We start from the raw sequence: 15,381 nt of genomic DNA, 5'->3' as shown, positions 1-15,381 counted from the left end.
CACTGCAAGTCGTCACAGAGCCTCAGTCCGATCAAAGCAAGCAGCAAATATCAAAAGAGACTTTACGTCCAATGTCAGACAGATAAATTTCGACGGAAAACTCCTAGCAGACCTCGGAGGATTTAGCAAAGTAAACAGACTGGCTGTGGTCCTAGAACAAGATGAGGAGAACAAGATACTCGCAATCTGTAAGACGAGTGACTCTACAGGGACTAGGACGAAGCAGACAAAGTGAAGAAGATGCTCGACGACCGTAGCCTAGCAGATAAAATAATAGCCGTTGGATTTGATAAGACATTCAATACTGGAGTTCACAAAAAAGCAGGTACTATTCTTCAGCAGCTCCTCAATCAACAGATTCTCTGGATGGCCTGCAGACATCACGTCCTGGAGGCGGAGCTTGTCAGAGGATCTGTCTCCAAGCAACTGTTCGGTGACACAACATCACTCGAAATAACCCTTTTCAAGATCACGAAGACCTCCTGGGAAGATCTCAATCTGCAGAACATCGTCTTTCCCGATATCCCTACTTGCTACAGGAACGACGTGTATTATATATATAATAGGAGACCTTCTATCCTTAATTAATCACATCCACCAACTCAACAACCAGCCCAGGAGATTACAAGGAATTCCTATAGCTTGCTTAACTAATACATGGAGAAAGCATAGAGATACGTCTTCCAGATACAAAGACCTGGAGCTGACCACCGTCCACCATGCCATCTACATTATGAAGATGGCTCTTCTTGAGACTTGACAAATTGTTTGGTTGTTATTGAGCCTTATGAACGTCAATTAAGCCTAATTGATCAAAAATTATTTGGATATGTTTTGGTTTTATGAACCTCTTTATAATGACCAGGTGGTATGACCAAATAAGGATGTTGGTCTTATTTCTCGTACGGATTAGGGTTTTAAACATACGCTCTACACTCTAGTTTGGGTTTGGATTCTAAATAGTCACTAAGGACTACTTGAAGTATACGTGTTTAAGTATGTTATGTGTTGAGTGTTGAGTGATTAATCATCTTCGCATGTTTAGTATAGACCTTGTTGTAGAAACTTAGTACGGTGCTCCGCAGTTAATGTCATTCTGAGCTGTATTATACGAAAATGCATAGCTAGCAGTAGCATGAGGTATAATAAATACCTCTCGTATCGAAATCGTTGAAATATCTAATCGATCGAGTCTTATTACCTGGGGACCCCGTTTTAGGTTTTCATACACGTATCAATTGAATATTATTAAAATTAACTTAAGTCTCATATTAATATAACGACTGTTTGAGAACACAAAGCCCGGGGTTCCCGGGTAAATTCAAAGCTAGGAATCATGATTAGTGATTTGTGTATTTGGTAAGGGACACTGATGCTCACCCTGGTGTTATAGGAAAACACTCATATCACACAGAATCCAATGATAACGGAAAACGGATGCTAGATTTCTGTACTATGCACCAGCTGACGATCGGAGGCACACTTTTTGAACACAAGGATATCCACAAGACAACATGGAGATCCCCAAATGGTAACACCGTCACTCAAATTGACCATATTTGTATTTCAACGAGATGGAGCCATTCATTGCTTGATGTCAGGAGCATGAGAGGAGCAGATATAAATACTACTCACTATCTGGTAAGAGGATATGTATCTATTAAGCTTAAGTGTCCACAGAAAAGAAAGAAGCGTGTAAGACAGCCTGCTTTAGAGAACTTGCGTGATAGATCTAAGAGCCAGGAATATAGTAACAAAATAGCTGAAAAATACTATACCAACGATCAGGAGCTTGGAAACTCTCCTTTAGAAGAACAATGGAAGAAATTGAGAGACATTATAACTGATGTCTCGTTTGAAGTTCTGGGTGAAAGGGGCCGGAAAAAGAGAACAGAACACCTCTCAAAGGATACTAAGAATCTCCTAAAAGAACGAGGTGAGATTAAAAAGAAACCTAGTACTGCTGAGAATCGTGCTAAGTACTCGCAGATTAACGGTCTTGTTAGGCAGAACTGTAAAAGAGATGATAATGCCTGGGCTGTTAGAGTAGCTGAGGAATTGGAAGAGGCTGCCAAGCAGGGTCAACAAAGAGATGTTTGGCAGAAAATAAAATCCCTTACAAACAAGAGAGTAAACAGATCTGCGGCAGTGCGGGATAAGAATGGGACACTTATATCAGATCCCGAAGCTCAGTCACATCGCTGGGCCGAATATTTTGAAGAACTCTTGACGCCAGCAGCAGATGCGGTGGATTTCTCTCTATTGGATGAGGACGAAAAGGTACTTTCTTTTGAATATCTTAGTAATGATGATGAGCCACCGTCCTTGTTTGAAATTGAGGAAGCTATCAAGAAGTTGAAGAACTACAAAAGTGCTGGAATTGATGAAATTTCAAATGAGCAGTTAAAGTACGGTTCTCCTGGACTTCTGCCTTGGTTAAAAGATTTGTTTGAAACTGTATGGAAAAGTGAGGATATTCCTAGTGATTGGAGGAAAGGAATCATCACCATCATCCCAAAGAAAGGGGACCTCACATATTGCAACAACAACAGAGGGATAACTCTACGCTCCACCGTATCGAAGTTATTTCAAATCGTGTTGTTAAAAAGACTAAGTAATGGGCTTGAAAAGTTACTTAGAGAAAATCAGTGTGGTTTCAGGAGAAACCGTTCTTGTATAGATCAGCTATACTCCCTTCATTGTATAATACACAATTGTATAGAATTCAACGTCCCTTTGTATATAAACTTTATTGATTTTAAAGCTGCTTTTGATTCAATCAATCGTGACTTTATTTGGAAAGCTTTTGAACATTATGGTCTTCCAACAAAATACATCAATGTTTTCAAAGCGTTCTTTAGAGCAACTGAAAGTGCAGTTCGTGTCAATGGGGAATTGACAAGATGGTTTGATGTCGATTCGGGGACTGGACAAGGTGATGTGCAAGGGCCTCCCATTTTCAACCTTGTACTTAACTGGGGATTAGAACTTGCCGAGAAGTTTAAAAATATATCGCGTGGTTTTACTCTTCAGTACAGACAAAGTTCCAGACAACCGGAAAAATGTGTCATTGATTTGGACTATGCTGATGACATAGCAGGCATGGATGACACTGTCGAGGGACTGCAAGAAACAACGGACAATATTGCGAAATACTGTGGGCTTGGGGGTTTAAAGATGAACGCAAAGAAAACAGAGATCATGGTAATTGGGAAAGATACGTCGCAGCACCCACTCCCAGAGAATAGGACCATAGATATTACTGTCGATGGAAACTCTGCAAAGCAGGTCACTCAATTCACTTATTTGGGTGCCAAAATTACATCGGATGGCAAGATCGATAAAGAAATAAGTGTCAGGATTGGAAAAGCAACCGGAGCTTTTAACCAACTCAATAACATTTGGAAGAATAAGAACATAAGCATTAACAACAAAGTGCGAATCTACATCGCAGCTGTTCTTACCATTCTGACCTATGGAAGTGAGATATGGAACACGACTCAAGTGCAGACAAGAAGATTAGAGTCTTTCCATCAGTACTGCTTACGCAGAATCCTGAGAGTGAGGTGGTTCCATCGAGTAAGAAATGAAGATGTTTTAAGAAGGGCTTCAATAACTGCTCTTACTGACATAATAGCAACAAAACGGCTACGTTGGTTTGGACATGTCAGTAGAATGCCTGAAGATCGGTTACCTAACTATCTACTTGAATGGAAACCCAAGCATGGGAAACGATCAAGAGGCAGGCCTAGGAAGAGCTTAAATGATGTATTTATTGAAGATGCTGAGCAGAGATTGGATCGTAATGGACTCACGATTGATTGTATGAGAAGATTGGCTGCAGATCGAAAAGGATGGAGAAATATTACCCGCCGAAGTTGTATAATACAAAGTAATGACGCAGATGACGCAGACTAATCCTTTTGGATGGAGATCTCGCCATGTAACATGTATGTATGTATTTGGTACTGGCCATAGCACTCTCGTAAATCTATTTGTCAATAGTTTACGAATGTCTCCATCATTGATCATGTACTGTTCTCTTTAAAGTATGTAATCAAATTGTTCCCAATTATTAGAATATGAAAGTTAACAAAGATTTTGTGATATGTCTACCACCTTTTTCCACTTGATTATATTTACCGGTGTACCTCCGGCTTTTGTGTTCATTAACACGATTGATAGATATGGTAGAATTACATTGAATTGCATTGGTCACGTTTTTGCTGGGGAGTGCTCGGCTATAGTTTTACCTAATTCATCATGTTGTAATGGTAAAACCATGCAAGGACAATCTGTTCTGTCAGGGTGCGGAAGGTCGGAGAGTGAACAATTAACATTGTGATTCTTTTGCTTTTATTCCTTGCATTGCCGCATAAATACTGATACTTGCCGCATAATAATATTAAATACTCTGTTATGACACAGTATAATTAAGTTGGCCTAAGCTACCACTTGTATAAAGGAAACCTTTAACATGACAATGAACACTGATTACAAGTTGCCATTCTGTCGAAAACTGCCTTCATGAACGTTTAAAAAGTTACCGAGATGAGAATATAATTATTTGTTATTATTATAAGGTATTGTACAAACTTGCGCAAGGTTAATAATGGTCCCGTTAATAGGGTTAATAATAGTCCCGCTGTCTCATGTGTACACCCTTGATGAGGAAAAAGTATATCATAGGTCAGAACGAATCTATTTCGCGTTCTTTCGGTTGAATGTGATTACCGTCTTGAAAGATTGCACGAAGTCAATCCTGTAAATGTATACTCCTTGTCTAGTAATTAGGTAATTTCTACAATCTCCATGTTTTTTTCCTTTTCAGACTATTATATATATATCACAGGTTACGCCAAATTATAATGACATCGGTGTGCTCAAACTCAAAGAAATCATTGACATCACTGCACGAAGTCAATCCTGTAAAAGTATACTTCTTGCTTAGTAATTTCTACTATTACACGTGTGTCACGCCAAATTATAATGATATCAGTGTGTAAAGTAATCGTTGACATCACTCCGCAACTGCGCGTCTTTTGGCGCGTATCTTGCTGGAATTCCTCAATTCCTGGCTAGATCGGCGAGATGCGCTACTGTGCCGCGCCGAGCTGCCATGAATTGACATCGTCAATTAACATGGGAGGTGAGCGACTAAAGCAAAGTTATCACGAAAAGTTTCTTGGCGTGATCATTGATACTAAGCTAAATTGGGCCCACCACATTAGACATTTAGCCACTAAAGTATCTAGAAATGCGGGTATTCTCTACAAACTCAAAGGCTCAGTACCTAACAAAGCACTCAAGTTGATATACAACAGCTTTGTTCAGTCTCACTTGTACTACTGCTGCACAGTTTGGGGAACAAGATCGCTAAACTCCGTTAAAAGAGTCTTCTCGGCCCAGAAAAAGGGCATTCGCGCTGCAGATAACCAATACCACCGCTATTTTTATGACAAAGATCTGAATAGCACACCTTCACACACAAAGGAAATTTTCAATAAACTAGAAGTATTAGCTTTACCGAACGTGATAGCTAAATGTATATTATGCTTAATGCACAAAGTTTATTCTAACACTGCACCACCAAATATTATAAGAATGTTCACTGTTTCAAACTTAAACGCACCTAGAAGAGAACCTGAGTTCTTTGCAGTACCATTTAACCGTTTATGTAATTCAGACAAGAGCATTTCTTACATTGGGCCTAAGTTATATAACCAAACAGTCAACATTATTAACAAGGACATAAAATATGTCACCACTTGCCTACAAGACAAATTCCTAAATTCATTCAAGTCTACAGTCAACAAGCATGTGCTTACTGCACAAGCACATAAACCGGATGACAAGGACTGGGACAACTCAAATTTCGTACTTTTAGAAATTTAAATAATTTGGTACAACATACGTTGATCATAATAACGAGCAACAAAACTTTAACCTCATAACAAAATATGACTATCTTCGAGCATTTTTTACAATGCTATCGACACCGCGCAATTTCACTGTCATTTACAACTTTTAAAAGATAAAAATATCACCGCGCATTCTTCAGACCCTGTGTCGCTGTTCTAAATTTATGTCAAGAGATAAGAGTTATTTAAAATTCTTAATACTACTATTTAAATTTGCTAATAGCATAATCATATTTCATACATTATTAATACTTTATACATTGTGTGCATATATTTATATTTGATTGTAATTAAAGATTTTAAGGCGTTAGTGCCGAGTAATGCCTTCGGGTAGTGCTCCTCAATCAATCAATCAATCTAAGTACTTGCGTACTTTGCGGATACGTTTATCGCAAGAAATAAGTGCGTATTTGGACAAAATTTAACATCAAACAAATTTTTTTTGAAACCGCAAAATGGGCCGTATTCCACGTATTTCTTAGAATTTTGACAAACGGCGTATTTTCGATCGGTTTTTCGGCGTACTTAACAACGATGTCCAGAACAATAACAGAACTACTTTTCTTATATCATGGTATTGCAGTGTTCGTGTATTATCTCTGGACGGTTTGCAATTTCCGGTTGATTTCCAGCAGCTTTTAAACCGGACCAGGGCTGAAACCGGATTTAGACGGATATTTAATTTTAGATGTTGTAAAGTGATAATTATAAAGCAGTTGTTACACGTTATAATAACTTAATAAAACAGTTATAATCCAATTTTTACATATATATGATAAATATTCTGTTAAACTGACAAAGTCACTGCAACTGTGTCTGTGTCCTGGCTCAATCATATCATCAACTACAAGCGAAGATAAAATAGTACAACATCAGGCCTTATACTTTTCAAATTATACCGATGTTTATTCACAATATATTTAAATCCCTAGTTAATTAATTAATCCGGTTCAGTTAATAAATTGTATTTTAAAGTTTGAAGTGTTAGTGATATTTTACTTCAGCAGAGTCTTTGAGCTTATCAAGTAGACTACATATGCGATAAGATTCATCAAGTATAGTACCTTTTGCAGGATACATTATTACTGTGCACTTAACTCGTGCTCGTGTCATAGCAAGATATAAAATTTCTGATTCAATTGAAATGTTTTCAGAAACTCCAGTCAGTGTCTCAGCTTCACGATCACATACCTGTTGCAGTGCTATAACTGCAGACCATTCTTTTGAATATGTTGACATCACATGGCATGGTGTAATATCCTTTGAAAATAATATCCCATCCACAATCGTTTTACTTAAATTAGCCCCAACATTGTAAAGAATACCAACATCATTACTATCTATCATATCATCAAAACATAATTCATTAAATTTTTTGTCAAAAATAGAATATATAAGTTCCTCGTTAAACTTTTGCAGAACATGCACTATAGTTTTTGGTCCATGTATGTAGTGCCCGGGAGCTTGTAAAATGGCGAAATCATTTATAAATGTTGATACGTGGTTTTCCGGCTCAATTATATGTTCTCGAATGACTGACAATGTTCTCGACAAATCAGAAGTGTTTCTCAAATTCTTTGATAGACTTACAAGCTGTGTAGATGATAATTTGTTGTTAAAAAGTGTCGTTAGTTTAGAGTCATGTCCCAACCTTTCCTCCTCATCAGTATCATAAATTGGGCTTTGTAACGTGTCACATGAGATCCCAACGTGACAAGAACATGACAGTTCAAACAATGCTTTAAATATCTCATAGTTTTTATTGATTTCTTTTTTTAATTTATTCCACATGCGTAACACTCCTTGAATATCGTCGAAAAACACGTGAATTCCTTTTCCTTGAAATAAACGTATTAAGATTATTAGCGATGTATTATCGATGCCTCCGATATGCTTAGTTTCAGTATTAAAATCCCTAAGCATTATTATGACAACTTGATTGTCATTAAGATAGCCTCTTATTTTACGCCAGATTTCATCAGCAGGTTTATCAACCATTTCTCTAACAACAAGAGAAACGTGCTTAACACCTGCTTTTTGTAGCGGCTTTTGTAGATGCTGTGGGGATGTCATGGCGTCACCGATGTTACAAGATTCACAGAATAGCACAATTTTGTTATCTTCACTTGACAATGCTAGCTGTAGTATCTTAGCTAGTAGTACAACAGTTTTACCAGCTCCAGCGGGTCCATTGATCCACAATAACGTCTCATTTGAATCTATCAAATCGTATTGTTGTTTAGTCAAGTTGTCTATCCCTAAAAAGTCCTTGACGATCTTGGGTGATGGAATAACTTCAGGGTTATTGCTCCTAAAGGTAAATCTTCCTGAACGCAGTTGTTCGCCGATTTTAACTATACACTTGCCCAAACTACATTTGGACTTATCACAATTAGTCTTTTCTGTGCACCAAATAGCTAATAATAAGTTCCTAACATGTTCATGTTTGGTGCGAAACTCAGGATGTAAAGGCTCATCCAAGACAAGATCGCTTACATTGTCTTTCCACCAATTACTAAAATCTTCCAAATCTTCTTTGAAAATAATTGTCGAAAGTTGATCCCTGCTTAGCTGAAAATCTTTCTTGAATGTTTTTTCAAAGTTAGGGTAAACGGTAAACTGGAGAACTGTTAACCGTTTACAAAATCTTTTAACAAATTCTACCATCTTGTTCCTCTGGTCCAGTGATTTCTGAAACGTTTTGCCCAATGCTTGCGACTGTTGATCGTTGTTACACCCAGGGTCTGATTGATTCCCGATATGACCAATATTCTTCACTTCAATAATTACAAAGCAGTTTGGTGTTATCACTAAAAAGTCGCACTCGCCTTCTCGGTTAGTTGCTCTCTTCTTACACTCTGTACATTTCCGTTTGACATGGGTTAAATCTCCCAAATAATATTGGAAATGAGTATATTCAAAACTATGAAGAACAATAAAATCTTCACTACTCAGTTTCTCTAAAGCTCTGTATACAATTACCTCAGCCTCGTAGTTGAGTTGCTGGTTTCTGTCGTTTTCAAAACTACATCCGGGCTGATCTTCAGGGTAAAGGTCTACATACTTTTGTTGAGGAGCTCTGGGTAACATGATGGGATGTTTGTTGCCAGTCGAACAGTAGATTTCAAATATCTCACTCCCATTCCGCAGGTATTTATCGTACTGTGTTTCCTTCTTGGTCATAACAATCTTCACTGTAGTGCAAATGTTTTGTATATTAGTCTTAATTAATCTTGTCAGCTAAACAAATATAATAATACCGAGGTTCTGACGCTAGGATTTATCAGCCATCAAGTATCAGTACTTAGGGTTTTAGCCGAAACTATTTTTATAAAGATGGAACCTGGTTGTGAGAGTTGTCCCTGATTTACCACTTGCTAAGCTCTGTCTCTTTCTTAGTAGAAAACCAGTGGTCACCACTTATTGAGGTGACAACTTAATGACAGGTACAGAAAGTGGTATTTAAGGTGCAGAGTGATTAAGACACGGACAAATAAAGACACATTTTTAAATATCTTAATTAACATAATATATGTGTGTGATGCAGGCCACTCCAACACACATTTTAAAATATCTTAATTAACATAATATATGTGTGTGATGCAGGCCACTCCAACACACATTTTTTAATATCTTAATTAACATAATATATGTGTGTGATGCAGGCCACTCCAACACACATTTTTAAATATCTTAATTAACATAATATATGTGTGTGATGCAGGCCACTCCAACACACATTTTTAAATATCTTAATTAATATAATATATGTGTGTGATGCAGGCCACTCCAACACACATTTTTAAATATCTTAATTAACATAATATATGTGTGTGATGCAGGCCACTCCAACACACATTTTTAAATATCTTAATTAACATAATATATGTGTGTGATGCAGGCCACTCCAACACACATTTTTAAATATCTTAATTAACATAATATATCTTATTTAACATATTATATCTTAATAACTACGACTAGGTTATCACTTACTTTACAACGTAAGATATTGAAATCGTCACATAGCGTCTTGTATCGCACAGAGAGCACAAAGAGAAATGACACAACATTTACACTCACTAATTGTAACTCGAGGATGCTGCTAGCTTTATAGGTGTTGACAACATCAGCCGAGATGCAGTACGACAGTATAAGCACTGATAACCGAGTGGAATGGAGAAACCTGTTAGTTGTTACGCCGTACAAGAGATGTGTGTGATGTAGGCCACGATCCAACGACTAGGAGGAGACCTTTTCGTGTAGCATGTAGCAATTGTAACACGGCTCATCTCCCGTTATTACATAATTCACATTCCAGAACCAAGGATGTTAAGTACGTAGCGTATCTTATAAACGTACGGCATACGAATACGTATTTTCAATAGTGTTTTGCGTACTTCGTTCAAATCTGTCATTTCAACTATGCGACATAGGTTCATTCAAATTACCATTTTTGTAGCAATTTGTATTCAAGCGGATTATGATGCCGATTACTGATTAAGCAGATTATGATGTCAGATGTGCGGCGCGTGGCAGCTGATGTACTAAGTACTTCCGTACTTTGCGGATACATTAATCGCAAGAAATACGTGCGCTGCGTATTTGGACAAAATTTAACATCAAACAATGTTTTTTGAAACCGCAAAATGGGCCGTATTCCACATATTTCCTAGAATTTTGACAAACGGCGTATTTTCGACCGGTTTTTCGGCGTACTTAACAACGATGTCCAGAACAAAAACAGAACTACTCTTCTTAGATCATGATACTGCAGTGCTCGTGTATTATCTCTGAACGGTTTGAAATTTCCGGTTGATTTCCGGCAGCTTTTAAACCGGACCAGGGCTGAAACCGGATTTAGACGGATATTTAATTTTAGATGTTGTAAAGTGATAATTATAAAGCAGTTGTTACACATAATAACTTAATAAAACAATTATAATCCAATTTTTACACACAATAATAATTCTGTTAAACTGACAAGGTCACTGCAACTGTGTCACGGCTCAATCATATCATCAACTACAAGCGAAGATAAAGTAGTACAACATCAGGCCTTATACTTTTCAAATTATACGGATATTTAGTCACAAGATATTTAAATCCCTAGTTAATCTGGTGAAGTTAATAAATTGTATTTTAAAGTTTGAAGTGTTAATGATATCTTACTTCAACAGAATCTTTGAGCTTATCATTATCAAGTATACTACACATGCGATGATAATCCCCAAATATCATACCCTCAAGTATCGTACCTTTTTCAGGAAACAATATTACTGTGCACTTAACTCGTGCTCGTGACATGGCAATATATAAAAGTTCTGGACCTATTGCATACTCTTCATACCGTTCAATCAGTGTCTCAGATTCACAATCATATAACTGTTGCAAAACTATAACTGCAGGCCATTCTTTTGAATATGTTGACGGCACCACCCTTGGTGTAATATCCTTTGAAAATAATATCCCATCCACAATCGTTTTACTTAAATTGTCATTATCCTCAAGATTGTAAAGAATACCAACATCATTAATATCTATCATATCATCAAAACATAATTCGTTAAATTCTTTGTCAAAAATAGAATATATAAGTTCCTCGTTAAACTTTTGCAGAACATGCACTACAGTTTTTGGTCCATGTATGTAGTGCCCGGGGGCTTGTAAAATGGCGAAATCATTTATAAATGTTGATACATGGTTTTCCGGCTCAATGATATGTTCTCGAATGACTGACAATGTTTTCGACAAATCAGAAGTGTTTCTCAAATTCTTTGATAGACTAACAAGCTGTTTAGATGATAATTTGTCGTTAAAAAGTGTTGTTAGTTTAGAGTCATGTCGGAACCTTTCCTCCTCATTAACGAAAAAAAAAGGACTTTGTATCGTGTCACATGCGATCCAAAGGTGACAAGAACATGACAGTTCTAACAATACTTTTAATATCTCATAGTTTTTATTGATTTCTTTTTTTGATTTATTCCACATGCTGAACACTCCTTGAATATCGTCGAAAAACACGTGAATTCCTTTTCCTTGAAATAAACGTATTAAGATTATTAGCGATGTATTATCGATGCCTCCCATATGCTTAGTTTCAGTATTAAAATCCCTAAGCATTATTATGACAACTTGATTGTCATTAAGATAGCCTTTTATTTTACGCAAGATTTCATCAGCAGGTTTACCAATCATTTCTCTAACACCAAGAGAATTGTGCTTAACACCTGCTTTTTCTAGCGGCTTTTGTAGATGCTCTGGGGATGTCATTGTCATGGCGTCACCGATGTTACACGATTCACAGAATAGCACAATTTTTTTATCTTCACTTGACAATGCTAGTTGTAGTATCTTAGCTAGTAGTACAACAGTTTTACCAGCTCCAGCGGGTCCATTGATCCACAATAACGTCTCATTTGAATGTATCAAATCGTATTGTTGTTTAGTCAAGTTGTCTATCCCTAAAAAGTCCTTGACGATCGTGGGTGATGGAATAACTTCAGGGTTATTGCTCCTGAAGGTAAATCTTCCTGAACGCAGTTGTTCGCCGATTTTTACTATACACTTACCCAAACTACATTTGGACTTATCACAAATGGTCTTGTCTGTGCACCAAATAGCTAATAATAAGTTCCTAACATCATCATGTTTGGTGCGAAACTCAAAATGTAAAGGTTCATCCAAGACAAGATCACTTACATTGTCTTTCCACCAATCATTAAAATCTTCCAAATCTTCTTTGAAAATAATTGTCGAAAATTGATCCCTGCTTAGCTGAAAATCTTTCTTGAATGTTTTTTGAAAGTTAGGGTAAACGGTAAACTGGAGAACTGTTAACCGTTTACAAAATCTTTTAACAAATTCTACCATCTTGTTCCTCTGGTCCAGTGATTTCTGAAACGTTTTGGCCAATGCTTGCGACTGTTGATCGTTGTTACACCCAGGGTCTGATTGATTCCCGATATGACCCATATTCTTCACTTCAATAATTACAAAGCAGTTTGGTGTTATCACTACAAAGTCGCACTCGCCTTCTCGGTTAGTTGCTCTCTTCTTACACTCTGTGCATTTTCGTTTGACATGGGTTAAATCTCCCAGATAATATTGGAAATGAGTATATTCAAAACTATGAAGAACAATAAAATCTCCACCACTCAGTTTCTCCAAAGCTCTGTATACAATAACCTCAGCCTCGTAGTTGAGTTGCTGATTTCTGTCGTTTTCAAAACTACATCCGGGCTGATCTTCAGGATAAAGGTCTATATACTTTTGTTGAGGAGCTCTGGGTAACATGATGGGATGTTTGTCGCCAGTTGAACAGTAGGTTTCAAATATCTCACTTCCATTCCGTAGGTATTTCTCGTACTGTGTTTCCTTCTTAGTCATAGCAATCTTCTCTGTATAGTGCAAATGTTAATTATATTAGTCTTAATTAACCTTGTCAGCTAAACAAATGTAAAATAATACCGAGGTTCTGACGCTAGGAGTTATCAGCCATCAAGTATCAGTACTTAGGGTTTTAGCCGAAACTATTTTTATAAATATGCAACCTGGTTGTGAGAGTTGTCCCTGATTTGCCACTTGCCAAGCTCTGTCACTTTCTTAGTAGAAAACCAGCGGTCACCACTTATTGAGGTGAAAACTTAATGACAGGTACAGAAAGTGGTATTTAAGGTGCAGAGTGATTAAGACACGTACAAATAAAGACACATTTTTAAATACCTTGATTAACATAATAAATGTGTGTGATGCAGGCCACTCCAACACACATTTTAAAATATCTTAATTAACATAATATATCTTATTTAACATAATATATCTTAATAACTACGACTAGGTTATCACTAACTTTACAACGTAAGATATTGAAATCGTCACATAGCGACTTGTATCGCACAGAGAGCACAAAGAGAAATGACAGAACATTTACACTCACTAATTGTAACTCGAGGATGCTGCTAGCTTTATAGGTGTTGACAACATCAGCCGAGATGCAGCACGACAGTAAGCACTGATAACTGAGTGGAATGGAGGAACCTGTTAGTTGTTACGCCGTACAAGAGATGTGTGTGATGTAGGCCACTGCAACGACTAGGAAGAGACCTTTTCGTGTAGCATGTAGCAATTGTAAAACGGCTCATCTCCCGGTATTACATAATTCACATTCCAGAACCAAGGATGTTAAGTACGTAGCGTATCTTATAAACGTACGGCATACGAATACGTATTTTCAAAAGTGATTTGCGTACGCGTACTTCGTTCAAATCTGTCATTTCAACCATGCGACATAGATCCATTAAAATTACCATTTTGGTAGCAATTTGTATTCAGGCGGATTATGAAGCCGATTACTGATTAGGCAACCTAGATTATGATGTCAGATGTGCGGCGCGTGGCAGCTAATGTACCAATTGTACTCGCGTAAGAAATACGTGCGCATTTGGACAAAATTTATCATTTTTTATCGGTTTTTCGGCGTACTGAACAGCGATGGTATCTATCACCCAAAATTCACTTCTAATTAATACATCATCTAAATAATTTATCTACAAAAATTATGAATCATACTTATACCGATTTTAGTAGCCCAACGGATTAAACCATGTTGAATGAATGAGAAAGATATAGTGTCTTGCTAACACACCCATACCCCTAGCATTGGGGTGAATATCCCACTTCTTCGATTCTAGACTATACTTAGGAAATAATTGGTAGTTCCTAGGTAAAATAATTTAAATTTGGAACTAAGACTAAAGAGTAATTTGCTCATAGAGACCACATTTTGTTCTCCTTTGGGGTTACTGTTAGCAGGTATAGGGAGGAGGGACTGGACAAATATCTTTGCTAAGGGAGCGAAGGATTTAATTTTGGACATAAAGTTCTGCAGAGGGCTTTTAAGGTGTAATATGCCAGTCTGACAGTATCGTATGTCGTTAGTCCCTACACACACAAACAGTTTCTTAATCTCTAGATCAGGGCCGGGGGTGGTCTCTCACAAATTGCTCGATTGAGTGTAATACATCATCAATCTTGCAACCACCCTTAGCGACTTTGAAAACTGTCTGTTTACCCTTGGCCAGTTTTTCTATTTCCAGTCGCTCAAAGTATGAATCTCCAGCGAGGAGTATGATATTCTTCTTAGGAGAGACTAAAGGGAGGCCAGTGTTAGAAGGGGTCGAAGGATGATGAGGAGGGGTAGAAGGATGATGAGGAGAAGGAGGAGAAGAGGTAGGAGTGGAAAGTGGGTCAGTTAGGTTCCTAAAGGAAAAACTGTATCTAACACCACTCTCAGGGCCCGGAGGAACTCTATGCAGTAGTCTGGATTGACAGCCAGCCTTCAAGATATTTCTCTCTCTCTCTCTCTCTCTCTCTCTCTCTCTCTCTCTCTCTCTCTCTCTCTCTCTCTCTCTCTCTCTCTCTCTCTCTCTCTCTCTCTCCTCTCTCTCTCTCTCTCTCT

General features: G+C 37.4%; 1 protein-coding gene across 1 annotated transcript in view; it reads left to right on the top strand.

Moving 5' to 3' along the window:
- Window positions 1-1,605: 1,605 nt before the first annotated feature.
- Window positions 1,606-15,381, top strand: part of LOC134823110 (uncharacterized) — a 31,355-nt gene continuing 17,579 nt past the window's right edge. Inside the window, exon 1 of the mRNA XM_063834454.1 lies at window positions 1,606-2,582. Coding sequence (XP_063690524.1) covers window positions 1,606-2,582 — 977 coding nt within the window. The remainder of the gene's footprint in view (window positions 2,583-15,381) is intronic.

This window comes from Bolinopsis microptera, chromosome 11 (genome assembly GCF_026151205.1).
Source record: "Bolinopsis microptera isolate Bmic1 chromosome 11, MBARI_Bmic_1.0, whole genome shotgun sequence".
NCBI classification, from domain to species: Eukaryota; Metazoa; Ctenophora; class Tentaculata; order Lobata; family Bolinopsidae; genus Bolinopsis; species Bolinopsis microptera.
Note: the sequence above shows the minus strand (reverse complement) of the source record. Positions and strands in the feature narration are given on the sequence as shown.